The 25,778-nt window shown below is 30.1% G+C and overlaps 1 protein-coding gene across 4 annotated transcripts in view; it reads left to right on the top strand.

The window, feature by feature from the left end:
• Window positions 1-25,778, top strand: part of PIGN (phosphatidylinositol glycan anchor biosynthesis class N) — a 139,087-nt gene that overhangs the window by 73,641 nt on the left and 39,668 nt on the right. For all 4 annotated transcript variants that reach the window (XM_054461285.2, XM_054461286.2, XM_054461287.2 and 1 more), the window contains 9 exons: window positions 29-211; window positions 6,022-6,161; window positions 8,922-9,021; window positions 9,126-9,218; window positions 10,375-10,466; window positions 13,122-13,230; window positions 14,841-14,949; window positions 18,998-19,100; window positions 24,385-24,487. In XM_054461285.2, coding sequence (XP_054317260.2) covers window positions 29-211; window positions 6,022-6,161; window positions 8,922-9,021; window positions 9,126-9,218; window positions 10,375-10,466; window positions 13,122-13,230; window positions 14,841-14,949; window positions 18,998-19,100; window positions 24,385-24,487 — 1,032 coding nt within the window. The remainder of the gene's footprint in view (window positions 1-28; window positions 212-6,021; window positions 6,162-8,921; window positions 9,022-9,125; window positions 9,219-10,374; window positions 10,467-13,121; window positions 13,231-14,840; window positions 14,950-18,997; window positions 19,101-24,384; window positions 24,488-25,778) is intronic.

Here is a 25,778-nt window from a genome sequence, read left to right as displayed (position 1 = left end):
TAGCAAGTTATATGTTTTTTCTCCATAGGTCTCCCTTTGCAAGGAGCTAATTCATCTTGCGTTGAAAGGATTGTCCTATTATCACACATATGACAGATTCTTTCTGGGCGTCAATGTTGTTATTGGTTTTGTGGGATGGATATCTTATGCTTCTTTGTTGATCATCAAGTCTCATTCCAATCTTATAAAAGGTGTTAGTAAAGAAGTTAAGGTACGTTTAGAAAATGTGAAGATTCAGATGATGGTATAAAATCACTAGTACTGAATCCAGTGTAATGAGTTTATAGGATGTACAAGTCATTGTTCTAAGCTAACTCTTGTTTATCTTTCATTTGCTTTTATTGTATTGGATTTTTCTTCAGTTATCTCTGTTTCTTCAGTTGAGAAAAAGATATATTGATAATAATGATCCTATAACTTAAGAAAGCTATAAAGATAGAGGTGTAAGTAATTTAAGTATTCCTATGTTATTAATGGTGTTGATCTTCTGTTTTATTTTATAACTAGCATTTAATAAGTATTACATATCTTTCTAGTACAACTGGTCAGAAAACTACTTCAAAACAATGTATTTAATTTTATCTGATATTAAAAGTTTAGGAGCTAGAAAACAATAAAATTATTTGCTAATAATGTTTCTTCTTAAATGATGTATACATTTTTTAATTACTCTTACCTTCTTTTAACATTTTGAAGTTTCTCAAAATGCAGATTTCTAGACCTTTCCATGTATTCTTAAGAATTTGTTCCTACTTTACTATGCTTTCAGTGAAAAAATAAAAATTAAAAAAATCTCTTTAATGAGACTTCATATTGCTGAGACAATATAACAGTACGTATATGGTTTTACTACATTAAAACACTTTACTCTTTTAAAATATATTTCTAACTATCATTTACCAGGGAGAATATGCCACTTTCATTTCCTTTGCTTCATTCTCTTTAATGATTATTACCATGTTCAAGTTCTCTAAAAAGTAATATATCCTGGTGGTGTATTTTTAATAATAGTCTGCAGATATTTCCAGTGGTAACTTTTCCAATTTTATATTTTATTATTGTGTAATGGAAGTAAGGCCATTAGTGTTTATTATAATTTTGTATAATGCTTTAATGTATCTTAAATAATTTCCCCCAAGTAATTTTAATTATTTGAGTGTATGTGAAATTGGCTGTTATGGGAATTACATCTAGGCATTCTTAGAACTCATAACAGTGCTAGAAGTAGACATAATTTATGTTTACAAAAAAGGAAGCTGAAGCTGAGGAGGATTAAGTTACTTATTAAAGGCCACTCGGATAGCATGTGAGGGCCTGAGACTTTAATCCAGAGCAGTCTTGGGCCAGAGAGTGCCTTTTCATGTTTATCCTGATATTCAGTTTATTGAGAAAAAATATGTTTTTATATTGATATGTTAACAAGATTTCATAGCTGATAGTTCTTCTTTATTCATTAATCTGATAATACAGCCAATATTTAATTGAGTGTATTGTACAATGCTAGATGCTGGCAAGGGTGTCCAATCTTTTGGCTACCCTAAGCCACATTGAAAAAAGAATAATTGTCCTGGGGCACACATAAAATACACTAGCAATAGCTGATGAGCTTTAAAAAAAAATTTTGCAAAATACCTCATTATGTTCTAAGAAAGCTTATGAATTTGTGTTGGCACCACATTCAAAGCTGTCCTGGACCACACTTGGCCTGTGGGCTGCAGACTGGACAAGCTTGCTGTATAGGCTATACAAAGAAATAAAAGATTCAGATTCTGCCATCAAGGAGCTTAGAATTTAATAAAGTAGGTAAGAGATGTACACATATAACCACCTTACCAGGCATAGGTCACTATATCTACACTTGACTACAAAAGAAAACTTTAAGATATGTTAAGTGTTTGGGATAATAAAAAGACTATCATATTTTAAATATGAGAACTGACTTTAGGGTGATGATAACAGGAAAAAGTAAGTCTTGGTGGGAGTTTAACAGTCAGAATCTAGGGAGAGGTTGAGAATTAAAGCAAACTGAATGATGTAAACAGAGGCAGATTTGGGAAGTTGTACTGTTCTGCTGGGATAATAGTAGTATGTATTGAGCCCTACTGTTCCAGGACTGCCCTGGGTGCTTTACGTAAGTTATTTAGTTAGGCTTAACACTACCCTAAATTTCGTGGTTATGATTCTCATAATACATATGGAGGGATTTAGGCTCAGAAAAATTACATGTTTTCCACAAGGACACATGGGTTTTAAATGACAGAACCCATATTTTCTGATGCTTGAATTCTTTCTCTTTCTACGCCATGCTTCCTTCAAAATAAATAGTTCACTTTGTGTAGAATGTAGGAGGTTTGTTCGAGGGACTGATAAGAAATAATACAATATAGATTAGGCTGAAGTAATCAAAGGCTTCAAATGCTGGACTATAGCATTTATACTTTATTTAGTGAGGAGTTGGTACGTTAATAAAAACCAGAGAAATAGAACCAGGAGGCTATATATATATATAATATATATATATAAAATATATATATAAAATATATATATAAAATATATATATAATATATATAAAATATATATATATAATATATATATAAAATATATATAATATATATATAAAATATATATATAATATATATATAAAATATATATTATATATATAAAATATATATATAATATATATATAAAATATATAATATATATATAATATATAATATATAATATATATGATATATATGATATATATCATATATATCATATATATAATATATAATATATAAAAAATATATCATATATATTTTATAATATATAATATATATTATAAAATATAATATATATATTTTATATATTTTATAATATATAATATATATTATATATAATAAAATATAATATATATTATATATAAAATATAATATATAATATATAAAATATATTATATATAATATATATAATAATATATATTATATATTATATAATATATTTAATTATATATAAATATATAATATATTTAATTGTAATTAATATATAATATAAAAAATATATATGATATATAAAATATATAATATATGAAATATATAATGTATAATATATAATATAAAATATATAATAATATATATATTTATATATAATATATAATATATAATATATAATATATATATAATATATAATATATAATATATAATATATATAATATATAATATATAATATATAATATATAATATATATAATATATAATATATATATCATATATAATATATAATATATATAATATATAATATATAATATATATATCATATATAATATATAATATATAATATATATATCATATATAATATATAATATATAATATATATATCATATATAATATATAATATATAATATATAATATATATCATATATAATATATCATATATATATCATATATAATATATAATATATCATATATAATATATAATATATATATCATATATAATATATAATATATAATATATATATAATATATAATATATAATATATGATATATATAATATATAATATATAATATATATATAATATATAATATATATAATATATTATAATATATAATATATAATATATTATATATATATTTATATATAATATATATATAATATATTATATAGATTTTATATATATAATATATTTTATATATATAATATATTATATATATTTTATATATAATATATTATATATATTTTATATATTATATATATAATATATAATATATAATATATATTTTATATATTTATTTTGTATAATTTATATATTATATAAAAATATTTATATAATATATAAATATTATAATATATAATATATATAATATATTATAATATATATTATATATAATATATATTATACATTATAATATATAATATATATAATATATTATAATATATAATATATAATATTATAATACATTATAATATATAATATATAATATATAATAATATATAAATATATAATATATAATACATAATATATAATATATGTAATATATAAAAAAATATATAATATATTATATATATTATATATTATATATAGTATAGATTTTGTATATTACATATATTACATATAATATATTATATATAATATATTATATATTATATGTGTATAATATAGATATTATATTTATATTATATAATTTATATATTTTTTATTAAATTATATATTGATATATATTTATATATACATTATATATAAATATATATATAAAATATATTTATTAAATTATATTTTATTAAATTATATATATCATTTATATATAATTTATATAAATATCATTTATATATATAATTTATATAAATATAATTTATATATATAATTTATATAAATATAATTTATATATATAATTTATATATAGAATTTATATAAATATAATTTATATATAGAATTTATATAAATATAATTTATATATAGAATTTATATAAATATAATTTATATATAGAATTTATATAAATATAATTTATATATAGAATTTTTATAAATATAATTTATATATAGAATTTTTATAAATATAATTTATATATAGAATTTATATAAATATAATTTATATATAGAATTTATATAAATATAATTTATATATAGAATTTATATAAATATAATTTATATATAGAATTTATATAAATATAATTTATATATAGAATTTATATAAATATAATTTATATATAGAATTTATATAAATATAATTTATATATAGAATTTTTATAAATATAATTTATATATAGAATTTTTATAAATATAATTTATATATAGAATTTATAGAAATATAATTTATATATAGAATTTATAGAAATATAATTTTTATGTAATATATTATATATAATATAATATATTAAGTATATAATATATATAATAATACATAATATATAATATACATAATATACATAATATAATATATAATATATAATATATATTTTATATAACATAATATATTATATATTTTATATAACATAATATATTATATATTTTATATAATATATAATATATTATATATTTTATATAACATAATATATTATATATTTTATATAATATATAATTATATATATTTTATATAATATATAATTATATATATTTTATATAATATATAATTATATATATTTTATATAATATATAATTATATATATTTTATATATATATTTTATTATACTTTAAGTTCTAGGGTACATGTGCACAATGTGCAGGTTTGTTACATATGTACACATGTGCCATGTAGTATAAGAAATTGGCTTATGTCATTGTGGGGCCTAGTTAGGCAAGTCCTAAATTCACAGGTCAGGCTGTCAGGAAAGGCAGACTGAACTCGCCAGCAGGAGCTGAAGCTGCACTCAACAGGTGGAATTTCTCCTTTAGGGAACCCTTAGTTTTGCTCTTAAAGGTTTTCAACGGATTGAATGAGGCCCACCCAGATTATCTAGGATAATCTCCTGTACTTAAAGTCCCTGACCTTTACACCATGCAGACTATCACTAGTGAATTACACTGATGAATTCTCTGCTTTGGCAGGTGATTGGGAATAGTGCATATGACTGAATGAAGTTTCTATTGGGTGGGCAATAGAGAAGCTTAGGTAGCATGTCACATTGGAGCTTGAATAGATAAGACATTGTTCCAAATGAAAATTAAGTCCCATACCTTATTATGGATTAAATAGGCTTTTGTGAGTTATCCAGATAACTCAATCAACATTTTTAATATTATTCCTAAAAGGAAACATGTTCAGAATTCTGAACAAGTTACTTGCAAACAAACTTTAAGGCCATAGTCATTTTTAAGTTGAGAATTGCTTAATTGCAGCAATTCCAGGTTATCTAGGTTTTTCCTCTCTAATATGCTCCTCAAATAATAGATTTTTTTCCTTGTCTTAATGCAGCTCTTTGATTAATCATCTAGTAGTATAACCATTGAAAGAAAGTAATAGGTTTTCTTCATTTTATAAAATCTCTTTTAAAACCTATCAATTACCATTGGTTTGGAAGTGTTTCAATGTTTTGTTTGATTTTTCAGAAACCAAGCCATCTCCTGCCTTGTAGTTTTGTAGCTATTGGCATTTTAGTAGCATTTTTTCTGCTGATTCAAGCCTGTCCCTGGACATATTATGTATATGGTTTGTTGCCAGTGCCAATATGGTATGCGGTTCTAAGAGAGTAAGTAATGCATCTTGCTGCCTTGTTTTTTCACTTCATTGACAGTTAAATCTGTATTTAAACTGCATTAGATTTTTTAACCATAAGTCATCAAATATATTTATAATACCGTACTTTCAAATCTCCAATCCCTCTCACTTCATTTATAGCTGTGTAAATGTTGGGTAGGATATAAACATTCTTTTTGTTATACTTTTCCCTTTTGACTTCATCTTTATTTTTCTGAAGTGGCAGTGTTCACTTCTTTGTGTATCTTTTATAGGAAAAAATGGAATAAAAGTAACGGTTAATATTGATCATACTATGCCTAGACTAACTTGCATTTTGAACTTGTGTCATCATCTCAGATTCCAATATATCTTCATATTTGACAAAAATATTTGCATGTTTTATTTCCATACATTTTGACTCCTCCTTTCCTAGCGATCATGTAGATCTAGATAAATTAAACTTTGTAGTTAAATCTAATACGGTTATATTTACACACAGAGATTAGTCTATATTTTTCACATGTGCTGTGGTTCTACCTGTAAGTACTTCCTCACAGGTTGTACTTAAAATAGAGTGTATTGTTAACATTGTAGAAAACATTGGAAGTAAAGTTCTTTGGTGAGTTTCAAACACTTTTGATAAAACCACTAGAAGGGAGTACTAGTTCATGCTCACTGGCAGCTGGAGTCATGTTGCAGATCTTATTGGTTTCTGTTTTTACACCAGTAATCTATAATTTAAACTTAGTCATGGATATCAAAGTATTTTCTGAGCAAACCAGACCCCTAAAGTCAATGAAAGAATGAGAGCCTATTATAATAAGGGTATCCCCAAGGTTGGCTTAACACGTGCATCATGACACTATGAATACTTTTATTCTAATTTTTCTTAACTTTAGCTTTGACTGCTTCTTCCTTCTTTTAAAACATGATGTATTAAAAATGTTTCAGAGTTGGCTGGGCGTGAGGGCTCACACCTGTAATCCCAGCACTTTGGGAGGCCAAGGCAGGTGGATCACTTGAGGTCAGGAGTTCGAGACCAGCCTAACCAACATGGCAAACTGTTTCTACTAAAAATACAAAAATTAGCTGGGCATGGTGGTATGCACCTGTAATTCCAGCTACTCAGGAGGCTGAGGCATGAGAAGTGCTTGAACCCAGGAGGTGGAGGTTGCAGTGAGCCAAGATTGTACCACTGCACTCCAGCCTAAGCGACAGAGTGAGACTCTGTCTCAAAAAAAAAATTAACATAAAAATATCAAAAATTAATATTAATATTAAAATGCTTAAAATATTAACTATAAGGCAAAAAGACACTGATCAAATAACATATTGTTACGTCTCCATTTGAAAGGAATAGGGTTGTTGCATATGCATATTTAACTCAGATTTTTTAAAATGTCATTTAGTCTGGTTTTTAAACTTTTAGAACAAAAGGTTTTGTCTTTGCAGAAAATTGTATCTAGTACAGAACCCCTCCTGAATTATTAAATGTCCTAATTATGAAGAAAACATATATATTTAAATTTTAAGGGAAAACATGATTTTGAAAGTATGTTGTGTCCTATCTTTATCTTTTTGATAGATTATATAGGAAAAAGGCATAAAAATTCACAGTCTTCTAAATGATTTTACAAAATTATCTGTTGATCCTCTGTGCTTATTCATTGTTAAGAATAAAAGAAACATTCCCCTTTTGACTGGTGTTAGCTTTTCTTTCCTATATGGCACCTTCCTCGTTTTGATGAAATTCTGCAGCCGTTGCTTTCAATCAGAGAAAGGTCATAAACCAAATGATACTGACCTTCTAAAATTACCTACTTAATAATGCACTATAAATGTTAACTTTTTTTTCCTAGTGATGAAATGTAAAAAGTACGCGAGTATGTAACACATTTTTGATGGTTATGAGTTCACTTGATTACAGTTAGTGTACAATTAGTGACATCTTAAATCGGGTTTGGAAAAGGTTATTTAGCTCAGTTAGAAAATGTAATTAAGATTTTTCCCTAACTAGATTAGGAAACCCTACCTTTATTTCATTAAGATTTAAATATAGGATTACTTGGGTGAATTTTTAAAAATTTTTCAGTTTATATGCATTTGGATTCATTGTGTTTTATATTGATGTTGTATCTGTAATTGTATGAATCCATGTTTAAACTAAGATCAAATAAGATTCATTTATTGTCATTAATATTAATGCTTATAAAAACCAAGCAAACTTTTGTGATCATTTTCTTTTCTTTTTTTTTTTTTGAGACAGCGTTTCGCTCTTGTTGCCCAGGCTGGAGTGCAATGGCACGATCTCAGCTGGCTGCATCCTCCACCTCCCAGGTTCAAGCGATTCTCCTGTCTCAGCCTCCTGAGTAGCTGGGATTACAGGCATGTGCCATCACGCCTGGCTAATTTTGTATTTTTGGTAGAGATGGGGTTTCACCATGTTGGCCAGGCTGGTCTGAAACTCGTGACCTCAGGTGATCTGCCCTCTTCAGCCTCCCAAAGTGCTGGGATTACAGGCCTGAGCCACTGCACCTGGCCAATCATTTTCAAATTAATTCAGAAATTACATTTTCCCTAAAATACTTCTAGATTAAAAAAAAAATTAGGTAAGTAAAGCCCTTGAAACAAATCCATTAGAGTTTATTTTAGTTTTTGAATAATCTGTAAATGGAAAATTCTCTAGTGTTTTAGCTTTGTGCAAAGTTTGTATTTTTATACTATGTATGACCTAACTTTAAAATTCAATCAGTCTTTTTATTTGAAACAGATTTCAAGTTATTCAGGACCTTGTCGCATCAGTGTTGACCTATCCTCTGAGCCATTTTGTTGGGTACCTGTTAGCCTTTACCCTGGGAATTGAAGTATTAGTAAGTAACTTACCAGATTACAACATTTGCAAATTTCTTTTATATATTTGTAACTAGTATTAAATGACCTTATTTTTCATTCCTTCTTTGGAATGCATTACTAGGTTCTCAGTTTTTTCTACCGCTATATGCTTACCGCTGGACTTACTGCCTTTGCAGCTTGGCCATTTCTCACTCGGCTGTGGACTCGAGCAAAGGTATGAGTACTCATTTTGACATAGGACAGATTAGTAACTACTTTGTTTTGACATGTGTGTAACTCAAGGAACTGTTTATTTTTAAAGAAAAGGGTAGAATGTGTTCTTACATAAAAGAGCCTAGTCATATTGATAGGAGGACTGACATTACCTTTAAGGTTTCAGTAATTCATTTAGACTTTCACATCAAAATGGCCAGTTATGTGGTAATTGAAATGCTATATAAGTTGTACTGATATGTCCATCTCTGAAGCATTTCCTGGATTTGTTTAGCTTCAAATATCTTGATAATGGACCAGGCGAGGAGTCACCCAGAGCAACACAGCCCAGTGGCTTAGGGGTCTGCACTCTGTGAGTCACAGGAAACACCTACCTCCTTACCCTGAGCCACTCAGTTTTTTTTTTTTTTTCTGGATAAGTATGTATTTATTATAGATTATTAAAAATATAGTCAGTCTTCATTTTCTTCCTTCAGCTACGTAGGGAATTACAACGTGCTTCTACAAAGAATGCTCTTATATTTCCACTTTGATACTTTTTGATAGAAGTAGCAGGAAGATATCTTCTTTCTACTCTGAGAATTTATTTAAAAAACTTCAATGAATGGGATTATTGATCTTTTAATTTGTGAGGGATCTTAATCTAATTACAAAAGTACTTTTACTTATTTTCCTTCTGGGATCAATTGTTTGGTGATTATTGTAGGCCACCTTTTTTATAGATGTCTTCACCAATATATGGTCTAACCTAAATTGAATGAAGCACTTTATGCAGGTTTAAATACTGGTTATTTTATTTACTTGCCATGGACCTGGTACTACTTATATTTTAACTTCTCTGAGCTCTGTTTCATCATTTGATATATTGGGAATGATAATACCTGCCTCTTGAGGTTATTGTGAGAATTAAATGAGAAAATGCTCATATTATACCTAATACTATACCTGCTATGCAACAGGTCCTTCAAAAATAGTAACTATTACTTTTTAAAGTAGTTAGCTGTTGATTTTGCTAGAAAGTATTTGAAAAATAAAATAATAAACAGCTGTAAGGCTTTGCATTTTCCTTTCACCTTCACAGTCATATAGTCTGTGAAACACTAATGATAGTTTTCTATACCATATTTGTCTAAGGATAACTTTTTTCTTGATTTTAGGTCACTTCACTGAGTTGGACTTTCTTCTCTTTGCTCCTGGCAGTGTTCCCACTGATGCCGGTTGTAGGTCGAAAGCCAGACATCTCTCTAGTGTATGAATAATATTGTATTTTATTCTATTTTCAATACAGTTTTTTTTTCCTCAATTAACACTGTAAAATTTGAACCTAATCTTGGTCAAGAATTCAAAATCATGTGAACTAACAGGAATTTAAAATACCAATATCAAACCATTAGTCATGATTTTGGCCTAGGTTCTAAGAGTCATTAAACCTCCTAGTAGATGCTTTTGGGCTTTCATAATGAAATTGTGCCATTGATAACTTAAAATCCTGCCCATTTTTTTTCTTGTGTAAGTCTAGAAGGTTTTCTTTCTTTTATGCTTGGAGGAATCAGTAAAAGTTTTAGTTTCATGTGAAAAAATGTTCTGTTGCCAAAACAAAAAGGTCTCAAAGCTACTGTGTTAGCCCTCTTTGCTTTAATCATGTCCACACTAAAATGTCATGTAAAAATTAAATTTTCTGCTATTCTAAATTGAATGTAAAGATCTCCGTGGGAGGAAACTCGATTTACCTTGCCAGCTTTCCCATGTTTAACCACTCAAATTGCTTGAAAATTCTTCTGCATATCTTACCTAAATTCCCTACTGTGCTGCTATATTTATTTCTCTTCAATAGACCTAAATACATTTATAAAATAACTGGTTACCGTTGCTTTTAACTGCACTTTATTGTCAAGTAAATTATGGGCTGTTTGAGTGTGTGTATGATCATTATTTCATTTAACATTTCCTCTCTTATTGTCTAATCATTGGAATTAGAAATTAAATAAATCATCTTTGTTACTTTCTTCAGAATGCTATAAACATTTTTTAAAACATTTTAACCAAGTCTGTAATGGATAATGGTATATATTTTTAAATCAAGGAAGATTAAAGATTAACTAAATACTATTTTGTAAAAATATGTGCTGATTTATGAGATTCTATACATTTTCTCCTATTTGTATGAGAACACCAATATGGAATAGATCAGGAAATATCCCAGGAAGTCACTTTATTAGCAGAGCTCAAAATAATTGTATTGAATTCTAACACCATACTATCTAAGCCATACTTTATTAGAGTGTTACTAGGTCAAAACATTTTGCAACTGTCATAACCTATAAATAGTATATGAGAAAATGAATTCCAATATTTTCATTTATTTCTTGCTTCAGATAGCTCTGTAAGCTCTTGTATTGTTTCTATAAAGCCTCTTTCCTTCCCTTTGTCAGTCTCTCCCTATCAGTCCTGCTCAAGCAGTATTGGCATAGTTGAGCAGAATTTATCATATGCTAAAAGGGAAGGAAATTGTATAAATTTGCCACTTGCGTATTCTATTAAAGATGAATGTGGGAAGCAAATAAACTTGTTAAAATATGAGAAATCTAATTTATATTTTAGAAAATTATAGTTTCCCTCTAAATTTAAATTGCTCAGTGATTTTAAGTTTATCCTACTAGCTATATTTGCAACTTATTTATTTTGATTCCTGGTTCATGGGGAAATTTCTACTCTCCTTTTCATCTGTCACAGCATCTCCCTTCTTCAGAAAATTACAAAGATGTGATTTTGTGGAACACTTAAGGATACAATTAAAGGAAAAAGCAAACATGTGTACAACATAGTTGTAATGTCTGTTACTCCAGTGTTCTAAAGTAAAAACATATTTGCCAATAAGTTTAAATACCAAATTATTTTAAAAATTAAGAAAGAGAAAAAAGCAAAGAATCTTGATCATATGTGACTATTTTTTCCTAAATTTTAATGATAATCCATGTTGAATGTATGATTACCTTTCTCCTTAGGATTCTCAAAGAGTGTATTGAAGCATCACAACCAACCATCAAGCATTTTTCTGGGGATTCCTGCTTTGCATTCTTCTTAGGTGTCCAGCTCTGCTTTTTGCTCTTTCTTTTTTCTCTTCAACCAATTCCTTTTCTCTTAGTTCTATTTGGGTTCTGGATTTCATCCTCAGCATAATTCTGGCTGTGCTATGTTATTCAGATGTTAAGGAAGTGAGAAAGAGCTCAACAATAGGGCGCCATTTCCTTGGTATCAGTCACCTTTGACTTTAGGAAACATACTATACCTGGTGTGTTTCCTTACTGTTGTTTCATTACTGTACAAATGCCTCACCTGCATGCCACCCATGTGACCACTGCCTACGCCTTCCCTCAGCCAGGAGCAGCTGAGGAAAATACCAAGGTCTGTCACAGAAGGGAGCTGTTTTTCCTGCTAGAAATAATGTGGGTTATATATGTAGATACTTTTTGCATGAGTAAGTTTCATAATCACAAAATACGTGTTGTAAATACTGATAATATACTTGTTTAGCTATCTTTTATATTGTAAATTTTTGTAAATTTGCCCAATTCAGGCTAAATATTATAGTATTTGATATGCCTAAAATTTTTTTAAATTAAATTATAGAAACAAGGTAGAGATACTTAGAAAATTGTGGGGAGAGGTTACAAATAACCCCATCCAGCAGTATCTTTATCCTAAGATTAAAAGTTTTCTTAAAATCTTAAAACTTAAAACTTTTCTTAAAAATCTGAAAATGTACCCATTTTGCTACTTCCTCTTGATTAAGCCAAATGACTGAGAGGTTCTGTATTAGAGTAAGATGTCTCATATTTCCATCTGATATGTGTTCGTAAATATCTGAAGAAAATTTAAAATTGTTTATTGTATTTCAAAACAGGATGGGTGCAGGCTTGCTGGTTCTTCTGCTATCCCTGTGTGTTGTAACATCTCTCATGAAAAGAAAAGATGGCTTTATAAAGGAAGAGCTATTGGTACATCTATTACAGGTCAGTTACAGATTTTCAATACTGTGTTATACTAATGATATACCAAAATGTATCTTATGGTTATATTTAATTATGTTCATAAAATGCCATTACCTTTATGCTACTTAGTATCTGCCAGCTGAGAAGAAAGCTTTTGTTTAAGATGCTACATGGAAATGTGTTCTTTAAGAGGTATGAAATAGCAAAAGGTCCATAAGAGGCAGCCCAGTGATGCCTGAAGAGCAGAGGTTATGGAAACTGTATTGACCAAGAAGTTGAACTGAAAAGGGCTTCCTCTGGACTGAGATTCTACATTGTCCTCATTTGGGTCAGGGAAGGTCACTTCTTTGAAGTGAAAGCAGCCTGGGGTATGTTTATATTAAGAATAGCCAGTTTGAAACTTCAGTTAATGTCCCAGGTGAAAATAAACTTCAGCATGGTTGGTGGCTTTGGTGTGGTGAAAGTAACTTTGAACTTGATGTTTCAAAATTGAGTCAGTTCCCAGTTATGCTGCATACTAGATGGGTACTTTTTAGTAATTTGATTTCAGTTTGTGTGGTTTTTTTGTTTTTTGTGTGTGTTTTTTTGAGATGAGGTCTCACTCTTGTCACCCAGGCTGGAGTGCAGTGGCACAATCTCAGCTCAATGCAACCCCTGCCTTCCAGGTTCAAGCGATTCTCCTGCCTCAGCTTTCTGAGTAGCTGGGATTACAGGCGAGAGCCACTACGCCTGGCTAATGTATATTTAGTAGAGTCGGGGTTTCGCCATGTTGGCCAGGCTGGTCTTGAACTCCTGACCTCAGGTGATCCACCCACCCTGGCCTCCCAAAGTCCTGGGATTACAGGCGTGAGCCACGACACCCAGCCGCTTCAGTTTGTTTTTAATCTGTAGAGATAATATCTGATAGGGTTGTGACAGAGATCATATCATGTGATAGTCTATAAAATGACAACTTTTTCCATAGATAACGATGGAAAACATCTGTTTTTCTTTTTAACTGAATAAATAAATAAATAACCATGTCTAGACCACAGACAAAAAGCAAAACTCATATGAGTCTTCTCAAAAAATTTCCTCAAGAATAGAGCTGGGATAGTAGATGGTATTTCCAAGAACACTCTGAAATAAAAATATACAACATTTGAAAGATTACATCACAAGTTAAATTCATTTTTGGAGAGCAACAGGGAACTTATAAAAAGAGAAGAATTTTTTTATCAAAAATCCTGTCAAGCCATTGGAACATATGTTTCTTTTTAAATGGTACTCCGACTGGCTTTACACTTAAGCCATAGTAGCTTTGACAGAATGTATCCAGAATAATAAGTACTTTGACAGAAGTGAATGTTTCTGAATCTCTCTCTAGGGTAGCCAAGAATATCATGCTAACATTCTTACGTGCTTTGTTAGACATACCCCTGAGTATTAGGTAACTCTGTTACAAAATTCATTTTTGCATTAGGTTTATTAACTTGCATCAGTTCCTGTACTTCCCACTGTATTTCATTGATTCCAAGATACACATTTTTTCCACATTTTAATATCTCAGAAATAAGAATGTCTTACATTCTTTCTAGTTATAGTCTTTCGCTATCTTCTCTTTTTTTAACCTATTTCATCTTTGTCTTTAGGTGCTGAGCACAGTGCTCTCCATGTATGTTGTGTATAGCACCCAGAGTAGTCTACTCAGGAAGCAAGGACTGCCTCTTATGAATCAAATTATTAGCTGGGCAACATTAGGTAAGAGGCCACTCAAACCAAGTGAGGTAATTTGACATCAACTTAGTTATTTTAAAATGATCTATTTATGTCTGTATCATTGTTATTGAAAGAAATAATTTTGTTGCAGGAAAATAATAACAACTAGCTATTATTTCTATCACTTGCTGGAATTTAACAAAGAGAATTTTTGTGTGCGTGCATGTGTTAATAAGATAATTTGATAGAATATTTATGACCTGATAATAAAGCTGTGTGTTTATTAACATCTCATAAGATTTGACTAAGTGATTCCAAAAGAGATAAATAAGGGTGAAGAGGATCTTATGCTTCATTTTCGAGCCAATTCATAAATTCTCTGTTCTTACACAGGGACTGGGAAATGTTTAAATTTTATCTGTTTCCCTTCCTGAAAATAACATCGACTAGTATACCTTACATATTTTTTAAAGCTAGTTAGACATTTGAAAGCATATTTTTCTATGTAGTCCTCTTAATTAGGAATGTTGGAATATATGTGTGAAGCAAACATGTAGTTTAAGGACTTAGGTTTTCCCTTCCAGTTGGAAGACAAGAGCAAGTTTTGAGCCCAAGTTTTTTGTTCAGAAAAGACACTTTGTAATGCCTGTGAGTAATTTGACATATGCTTTAACTTTTACATCTTTTGATGATTTTTGTTGTTTGGGTCATGGGGGCCCACCCCTCATGAATGGCTGTACTAACTTACATTCCCACCAACAATGTACAAAGGTTCCCCCTTCTCCACATCATTGCCAGCATCTGCTATTTTTTATCTTTTTGATAATAGCAATTCTAACTGGGGTGAGATGATATCTCATTGTGGTTTTGATTTGCATTTCTTTGAAGATTAGTGATAGTGAATATTTTTTCATATACCTGTTGGCCATTTGAATGTCTTCTTTTGAGAAATGTCTACTCAGATCATTTGCCCATTTTTTAGTTGGATTAATAGGTTTTTTTGCTGTTGAATTGTTTGTACTTTTTATATATTTTGGTTATTAATTCCTTGTCAGATGGGTAGTTTGCAAATATTTTCTCCCATTCTGTAGGGTATCTCTTCACTCCGTTGATGGTTTCCTTTGCTATGCAGAAGCTTTTTAGCTTGATATAATCCCCTTTGTCTACTTTTGCTTTTGTTGCCTGTGCTTTTGAGGTCTTACCCAAAATATCTTTGTCAGACTACTGTCCTGAAGTGTTTTCCGAATGTTTTCTTCTAGTACTTTATGGTTTCAGGTCTTACATTTAAGCCTTTAATTCATTTTGAGTTGATTTCTTTTTTATGTGGTAAGAGATAAGGGTCTTGTTTTATTGTTTTGAAAATGGATATTCCATTTTCCTAGCACCATTTATTGGAGAGACGGTCCTTTCCTCAATGTATGTTCTTGGTGCCTTTGTCTAAATGAGTTGGCTATAAATATGTGGATTTGTTTCTGGGTTCTCTATTCTGTTACATTCATCTATGTGTCTGTTTCTATGCCAGTACCGTGTTGTTTGGGTTACTATAGCTTTGTAGTATACTTTGAAATCATGCCTTCAGCCTGACTTCATGATGCCTCCAGCTTTGTTCTTTTTTTAAAAGCTTAGGATTGCTTTGGCTATTCAGAGTCTTTTGTGGGCCCACATGAATTTTAGGATTTTTTCTATTTCTGTGAAGGATGTCAAAATTTTTGTTTTATATATGTTGTTTGAAGCAAAATACTCATAACTATTACATTATCATTGTGGAATGTCACTTTTAACATCACAAAGTGTTCTTTGCTTTATTCATTGTTTTTGGTCTAAAGTATACTTTGGTATCAGGATTGCAACTCTAGATTTCGTGCAGTTTCCATTTGCCTTTATTTTTAGCCTTTTTGAATCACTGTGTTTTAAGTTTAGTTCCTGTATTCTGTGTAGAGTTAGGTTTTGCTTTATATGACAATTCGACAATTTTTTTCTTTTAAATAAAAAGGTGAGTTGAGCTCATTCATGTTTACTAACATGACTCGTAGGCTTGTTCTCAAGAAGCATATAAAACACTGCATAATGTGTAAGTGTGCTCTACTACAACAAATTGAAGATTCTGTCAAGAAGATTCCGTCAAATCTTATGTTGTAGTAGAGCACACTTGTACATTATGCAGTGTTTTATATGCTTCTTTCTCTATTTGGAGTATCCTATATGATTTTATTTATTGTCCTTATTGATTTGATTATTGTTTTGGAATGGTGAGGAGGAGATTCAGAATCAGTTTACTGCTATTGTTCACTAAACATGAAAGTTTCTCTGGGCATGTGTTTTAAACAACATCTTTCCTCCTTGGGATTGGTAGGGCTAGGTTCTAGAGGATACCTACAAAATGATGTAAGACATGAAATAGTTAATTCATAGGTAAGTCATCAGTATCTCCAAAGATCTCTTTTAGGCACAGATACACCATGGTCTAGCTTTAATGAGCATTTTTGCTTAATATGCTATGATCTCCAAATGGATGGTATATTTTGAAATTGGTTCTACTTATGTCATTTAGAATAGAGACTCTTATTTCCCCTTTATTACCTTATCAATCATTTAGACAAAAGTAAACAAGGACAGAAAATGTGTACAGTTTTACAGAAGAGGTCTCATTTGAACTGACTTTTATTATTTGCTTTTTATTTTTTTATTTCTTAACAACCACCATATGTCCAACAGATTAACTGACTTTTAAAATCAGACATATTGAAATGTTATTCCTTCCAGTTAAAATATGTATCAGTTTATTATGATTGGAACTACACATCTGGAAAAAAAGTCAGAAGCTACTCATCTAAGGGTATTAAAAAATGTAACTTCATAGTCTTAAATCTTGCAGTGACTTGACTTTAGATTAAATTGACATTACATGTAACTTAATTTAGAAGATGTTGACTAATAATAATAACCACAGTTAACAGTTACTAAGCACTATGTGCTAGGCACTATGCTCAGGGAACATTGTATAGGTGAAATTGTATTTAATCCTCACAACTTTTTAATGTTATCTCTATTCGACAGGTGGGTAAATTTCTGCTTGGATCAGTTAATGAACTTGCCCTATAGTTTAAACAGTTAGTAAGTGATTCAGCCGGGATTTCATCCCAACTTGTCTATCTTCAACCTCTAGAGCATTAGGGGGATTAGGAAGTTATGTACATTTCCTTCCCAGAATAGAGATGGAGGAGTTTATGTTTTGCCACCCCACCCACTTCATCTGCCCTTCCTGCATTTGGGTAGTTGCTTTTATTATCCCGGAGGAGAGTTGATACAACTCTCATGCATGGTGAAGTCATTCCTGTTTCTCTTTTCCAAGGGGCATACTGCAACTGTCAGTGCATACTTTACAGTGGGAAAACTTGGAGAAGGAGTGGGTTAGGAAAAAAATCAGTTTCTGAGGAGTAAGTTGTCTTTGAACTAAGATATAAATGCCTAATTAAGCAAAGAGTGCTAAATCTTGAGTAATACTTTTATTTCATTAGAAAATAATTCATTTTTGAGTTAATATTATTACAGTTATCTGGGCTGAATATAAATTGAGAAAATATGAGCATAGTTAAAAAAATGAAATGTAATGTTAATTAAAAATGTGAGGCTTGACTGTGATTAGGGGAAATGTAGCCTCATGTTCAAGGTCACAAAACAATAAATGCCGTAAATGATACTAGATTATTCAGGGATTCTACAGTAACTTTTTTTTTTTTTTTTTAAGATGGAGTTTCACTCTTGTCACCCAGGCTGGAGTGCAGTGGTGCAATCTCGGCTCACTGCAACCTCTACCTCCTGGGTTCAAGCGATTCTCCTACCTCAGCCTCCTGAGTAGCTGGGATTACAGGCGCCTGCCACCACACCCAGCTGATTTTTGTATTTTTAGTAGAGACGGGGTTTTATCATGTTGGCAAGGCTGGTCTCGAACTCCTGACCTCAGGTGATCTGCCTACCTCGGCCTCCCAAAGTGCTGAGATTACAGGCGTGAGCCACCACGCCCGGCCCTACGCTAACATTTTTTTTGTGTCTCTTGTACTGACAGATGACCTGTTCTGTTTCATTGCAGCCTCATCCTTGGTTGTGCCACTACTGAGTTCTCCAGTTCTCTTTCAGCGATTGTTCAGCATACTTCTTTCATTGATGTCAACCTACCTACTTCTAAGCACAGGGTATAAACTTATTAACAATTTAATTTTATAGCAGCAAGTTTTAAATGATATATTGATATTTTCTCTATTAGTATTTAACTTCTGGAAATAAAAAATGTTTTCTAAATCTGGAGGGATACATTATAAATATTTTCTTCTCTGTGAGAACTGTATCTGACTTGATCTGTAATCTTCTGTTTTCTGTTTTTTAAATCCATTTCATGGTATTGCTTGCTGTCTTTGTCTTTCTCTTTTCCGAAGTTGCTAAAATATCATTTAACTATAATGTTAAAAAATTCTGATTGATTGTGGAAGAATTTTGTCTCATTGATTTTTATTTTTATTGCATTCCTTGTATTCATTTTAAATTATGCTTTGATTTGTCCATTCTTCTTTGAATATAGTATTTTTTTAATCTTACATATCTCACAGTTCAAATATTCGTTTGATTCAGAGAACCTTCAGAATATTTTCCCAAAACTTTGAAAGATTTTTATTTAAGATTGAAATTTTTTTACCAAAACAAAACAAAAAATCAGCAGCTTGACTTGGGGTGAATCCCAAAGCATTTTCTAGAACTCAGTGAAGACAGGGTTATACTCTGTCCATTAACTTTGAAGAATTCTTTTCTTGCTTTTGAATTTTGTCCTTACTTAAATCTTTATGAGGGTAAGAAATGTGCACATTATAACAAACAATGACTAGAACAAACAGTGAATAAACACCACTCATAAACAGTTTGAATTTTGGCCCAAATACAGAATCTTGATTGAAGTTAGACTAAACCTAGGGATTCACCATTATGCTATGATATTATTCACAGTTCAAATGATTTTGTGAAGCCATTTGGGGTCTAAGGCTCAGATTCTCCCTTTTGGAAACTTAGTTGTCATAGTTCAAAATTAGAGAGATGTTCTCAAAGTCTTCCCACAGTAGACTCTAACACCCTAAGTGACCTAGACCCCAGGAGTTCTTGTAGTCTCATGTAAGAGATGATCCAGTGGGGCCCTAAACCTTTTTTTCACCAAAGCTGTCTATCTCCTTTTGTTTCCCTTCCCCCTGCCTAACTAGATATGGGCCACAGCTCTGAAGATGTGATATCAGTGTCATGGAAATTTTTACCAGTTACCTAATAAGATTTTAAGATAGGCTTCCTTTGAGATTTAGACCTTTGAAATATAACTTTAAAATAAAACTGGAAATTTATAAGCATCTGTTATTCAAGAGTGATAAATATCATGAAAGCTTAAAATCTTTCACAGTTTTCCCCCTTTATTAGTGAAATTTCAGGATAAATAATTTTGTTAAATTAGAGTCTATGAGAGTAAAAATGAATTCGACTATGCACAAGTTTTTAATCTATATAAGGAAGCAGAAGTTAAAATAATTTCTATTATAACCTACTATTTCAGGGAGACTCATGAGTTTTATTAAGAGATCAGACCCAGAGGTTGGTTGACTTAAGGAAATAAATGTTTGAAAGTGTCCAGAAATATGTACTAACTTCTGTACAGTCTCTTAATCAATAGGCCTTTCTCTTTTTTGAACTTTCAAATTCTAAAGCAATAAACAGATTTAAAGGGATGTGTAGTTGATTAAAAAATGTAAACATAAAAATAGATCTGATTTGCTGGATTAGAAAAGGAGAGAAAGAAGCAAGGATAATTGAAGTTTAATTTTGAATGAAAAAACTATTTCATAATGTAGCATGAGTTAATTATGTAACTTACATAGGGGATAAGTATTTTAAATCATCAATTTAATAGTCATAGGAGATGCCAAAACAAATTATCATAATAAGCATAATCATAATCATAACTTATTTTAAGAAAATCTAAAAAGTGAAAATTTATACCTAAAATCAGAATAATAAGGCACTATATGACCTTGTTAATGAATTCATTAAGACAGACATTATTCTACATCAGAAAGTATATCTAGCTTTGCCAAAAAAAATTAAAGAGTATCTTGAAATAGCACAGTTCAGTCATTTCAATCAGTACATCTTCTCAGTGTCAAATCAGTTTTGCAAAACATAGTCCACCTGTTATGATTCAGCCTCACCATTTTGGATGACCTGGAGGGTTCTCTACGTAAATTAGTGAATATTCAGAATTACAGAATATTTAAAAGAAATGTAGTTATATTATAATATAGAAATATAGCAGTAGTAATCCTAAATTCTTACAATGCATCCTTGATTTATTGAATAAAGAAGATTCATTTTTAATCAGCACTTAATTATTTTTATGCAAATGGAGCTACTGTAATACTTGAAAATAGTTTGTTCTCTTGGTTAAAGTTGGTTAAACATTTCCCTTTGAAATTTTCTTTGCATTATTCCTTTGCTTAGCAAACTGTAATACAAAGCTAAATGCCTTGTCAGCCCTATTCAATTTGCACAGAGACCAAACCAGCAGATCCTAATTTAGTAAGTTTTCATTATGTTCTCCCTGAGCCGGTGATGACATTTCATTGATATTTCAGTTTATTAATGCAGATATACAGACTTTATATGAACTATTGAGTGTCTTAAGAGATAAAGTCCCATAGGAAGATTATCTTTATCTGGTTTATTCATCTCCATTTTACAAAAGAAAGTGATCATAATGTATAGTTTTTGAAAGGAAATAAATTCTACTATTTGTAGAACTATGACATTTATGTTTTTAAATATTAGGAATCAATAACTTCATATATAACTTCAAATCTTTCAAAAAATTATGTTTGCCTTTTGTTCAGAGTATGCACCTTAATTCAATTAATCAACAGTTGTTTTTTCTTTCATATCTCCAGTGTCCAGAGCACTATGCAATCACACAGAGAGAATCATTAGTGTACTGCTAGTGTACAATAGAGTTATAAGCTGCTATAAAATAAGAACTATATTTTACAGTGTTAGGCAATTACAAAATCAAACAATTAAGTTTACTGTGAGTTAATGAAGTTGTGAATTGTATGAAATGAAGACTGACTAGAGAAAGAGCTTGAATAGGAAAGCTGAGTTAGTGTCATCAATGATGTCGAACTGAACTTTAAAGAAAGGCCAGGGATACAAGCATTCTAAATATTTGTTTTTCAATTTTAAAAAAATCATTGGAAAAATAGTGTCATCACATTATCGAAAGTAGGGATAAGGGATAAAATTATGTATTAACTCTACTCTTGTTAATGTTCTGGTACATTTCTTTCTGGTGTTACCCCTGTATTTGTCTTTTTAACATAAAATTAATCACAGTATATGTTCTATTTTGGATCTTTTTTTCTAATTAACATTATTTCAGAAGCGTTTTCTAGATGGCTCATAGGCTTTCTAGCCACCATTTTAATAGATATTTAATATTTCATGATATGGATTTTGTTTCAACTTTTTATTATCACAAATAATATTTTGAGTTATGTTTTTATGCATAAGCTTTTTCATAGTCTAGGTTATTTCCTTTGTTCACTTCTCATATAGCGTATTTGGGCCATTGGGTATGAACTTTCTTTTTTTAACTTGTAATTGTCTTAAGAACAGTGCCAATGTATAATATCTACAACAAACTATATATGAGGGGTACTATTTCATCATATCTGTAACAAATACATAACAGTATTTGGTATTTCCATTTTTAAATAAGAATATCAAATGTTATATTAACAGGTCAAAAGTGGCACTGCTTTGTACAGTTTTCTGTACTTGTTTTACTCATGATATTTTCTCATGTGTGTAGTATCTGTTCATATCCCTGGGCCTTCTAAGTCTTATATATCAAGTGATTTGTATATGCTTTCTGAAACCTGAATCTTTCCTTCTGCCCAGTCTTCAGTGTTATAATTTTATAATTTGTAATAGCGTTTAAAGTGTTTGGAGTTTTTTTGCTTTCTTATCTTTAGGAAATAGTGGCATATGGTGTACAGTTCAGTAGTTGAAAGACTCAAAAAGGAAATAAGGCTTTGTTTTGTTTTGTAACTTCTGATTAGATAAATAACTCACTCAGCAAATATTTGTGAGCTGGGCCAGCAGTGGTGATGAGACAGACAGACTTGGTTTTCAAAGATTTTATAAAGTAATAATAGACGCTTACAGGTAAACATGTGATTAAGATGGTGTAAGTACTGTAATAGAGCATTTAGGGATTATGAAGGTGGAATATTTACCCCAGACAAAGTGGAAACTGTTTAGAAAAGGCTTCTATCACTGTGTTGTCTCATGTGCATTTCTTCTTTGTTTTTGTGTCCGTTTTACACTCCAGCCTGTAGGTGTACCACACATTTAATCATTCCCCTGTGGACATGTAGGTTGTTTTCTGTTTCCCCCTTCTGTAAACAATATTACAACAGATATCTTTATAATGGAAATTGTAGCACATGTCTGCTTATTTTCTCAGGGTAAATTTTTAGAAATGGCCTTATTACGTTATAGTATATGAATATTTTTGAGATTCTTAATACATCATATCAGAAGGTCTTCCAGAAAGGGTATATTCCTATAGAGAGCATATGAGAGTTCCTTTTTCATCACATTCTTGTCAACACTGTTTTGTTTTTGAGACAGAATCTCACACTGTCACCTGGGTGGGAGTGCAGTGGAGTGATCTCAGCTTACTGCAACCTCTGCCTCCCGGGTTCACGTGATTCTCCTGCCTCAGCCTCCTGAGTTAGCTGGGATTACAGGCGCACACCACCACGCCCAGCTAATTTTTTGTATTTTTAGTAGAGACAGGGTTTCACTAAGCTGGCCAGACTGGTCTCGAACTCCTGACCTCGTGATCTGCCTGCCCCGGCCTGCCAAAGTGCTGGGATTACAGGCATGAGCCACCATGCCTGGCCAACGCTGTTGTTTTAATATTGGCAAATATGATATATCACCATTGTTTTCATTTCCATATGTTATCAATAAGGTCAAACATAATTTTGATGTTTGTGTTCTTGTTGTGCCCATTTTTTTGAAAATTTAGAGTGTTCCTTTTCCTCTTCTATGTATGTTAATAATTTTACCTCTAGAATTATCTTTTTACCTTTGTCTTCATGCCTTCTTTCTCTTTTATGTATATCTGTCATTGGCTTTATGAATGGCTTTTATGTATTTCTATTATTTTAAACACATAATTATCTCAAGATTTCACATCACTCAAAAAAGATGATGTTGGAGTTAAAATTTAAAAATTACTTTCCTGCTTTCTTCTTAAGTTTTGTAATATTGTGACTTAGAAGTATTATCAAATTATTTTAATTTTGAGAAAGACCTCAGTGTAAATTTGCATTTTTACTTATTTTACTGTTTTTTTTCTTTTCATTTCTACCTTTCCCCACCTGTTAGGTATGAAGCTCTCTTTCCGCTAGTGTTGTCTTGTTTGATGTTTGTCTGGATAAACATAGAACAAGAAACTCTACAACAATCTGGTGTTTGCTGTAAACAAAAGGTAGCTGGTCAAAGTCATTGTTGTTTTTATTTGAGACTATTAGTCTCTATCCTATAAGGAAGTTGCAATGTTATTTCAAAAATTCTTTCTACTTAAAATTTTAGTGTTAAAAAGTTTTAGTTGTTTGGCATTAATAATTAAGTTAAACTTAATAATAGATAAGGAAGATTTTTTACTTATCACAGAAAAGCACAATTTTGTTGTTGTATAGGTTGGGCTTAGTGATTACTTGAGAATCATTGATTTAAAAAAGTCAATGTAAGTGAAGGAATAGAGAAAAGAATGCTTTTTATCTTATTTTCTTCATATTTTACATCCAATTTTTCCTTCCATCAATTTATCTTGGAAGAATTTTTATGTTGTCACAAGTCAATTTATGAATTTTATTATAAGGTGACATTTAAGTTTCTATTGTTGTTTTTCACTTTCTGGTCATCCTAATCCAAATTGCTTATTCTGCTGCCTTAATGATTGTGGCCTCAGTCCAAATCTTAGACTGTGTATGCAACACATAATACTTTGAGTTGGCTAAAATCCAACCAGTTTTTAAGGATACCTTTATCATGGTGGACTACAGAGTTAAATTGATGTTTCTTGTCTATATTTAGAGCTGATGGTAATTCTGAGAAATTGGTGATAGAATGTTTGCAATTTTACTAAGGTCGGATAAAATGAATATTACAGAAAATACTTTCATAGTTGATCCATCGTTATCTGGCTCCAGTTGAGTATGTAGATTGTTACTGATAATTCAGAATGATTAATTTCCATAAAGAAGAAACTTTATTGATGCATATTTAATAATTACTGGTTTTAAACTTTTAGTCCTTGAATATTAAAATAATACATGAAAAGCAGTTTTGAGCAGATTCATGTAAATACTCAGAGATTAGCCTTAATATTAAATATTTCATCAGGCTGAGGATTATTGTGTTACTTTTTAAATTCTATGTTTTTAACTAAAAGCAAATGTATCTCATTCTAGAAAAGAGTATTAAAACATCCCAAGAATTTACTAGAAAATTACATGGGAAGTAGGAGTGGGGAAAGTCTACCTTTAAACTCACCCATTAGTGTTCTATTTGTGGAGGGTGATTAAGCAAGTGTGCACTCACCTTGTTGGATTGAGTGGCTTTCTGTTCTACCAAAGACAGGAATATGTTGCTTTTTTATAGAAAGAAAATTTCTCTGCAGATAGAATTAATAGAGGGACAAATAAACAAACATTTAATTTTACCATGCCTTTTAATATGATACCATATCTAGGTTTAAGATGATCAGGACACTCTGA

This window comes from Pongo pygmaeus, chromosome 17 (genome assembly GCF_028885625.2).
Source record: "Pongo pygmaeus isolate AG05252 chromosome 17, NHGRI_mPonPyg2-v2.0_pri, whole genome shotgun sequence".
NCBI classification, from domain to species: domain Eukaryota; kingdom Metazoa; phylum Chordata; class Mammalia; order Primates; family Hominidae; genus Pongo; species Pongo pygmaeus.
The sequence above is the reverse complement of the archived record's forward strand: the minus strand, read 5'-3'. Positions and strand labels throughout refer to the sequence as shown.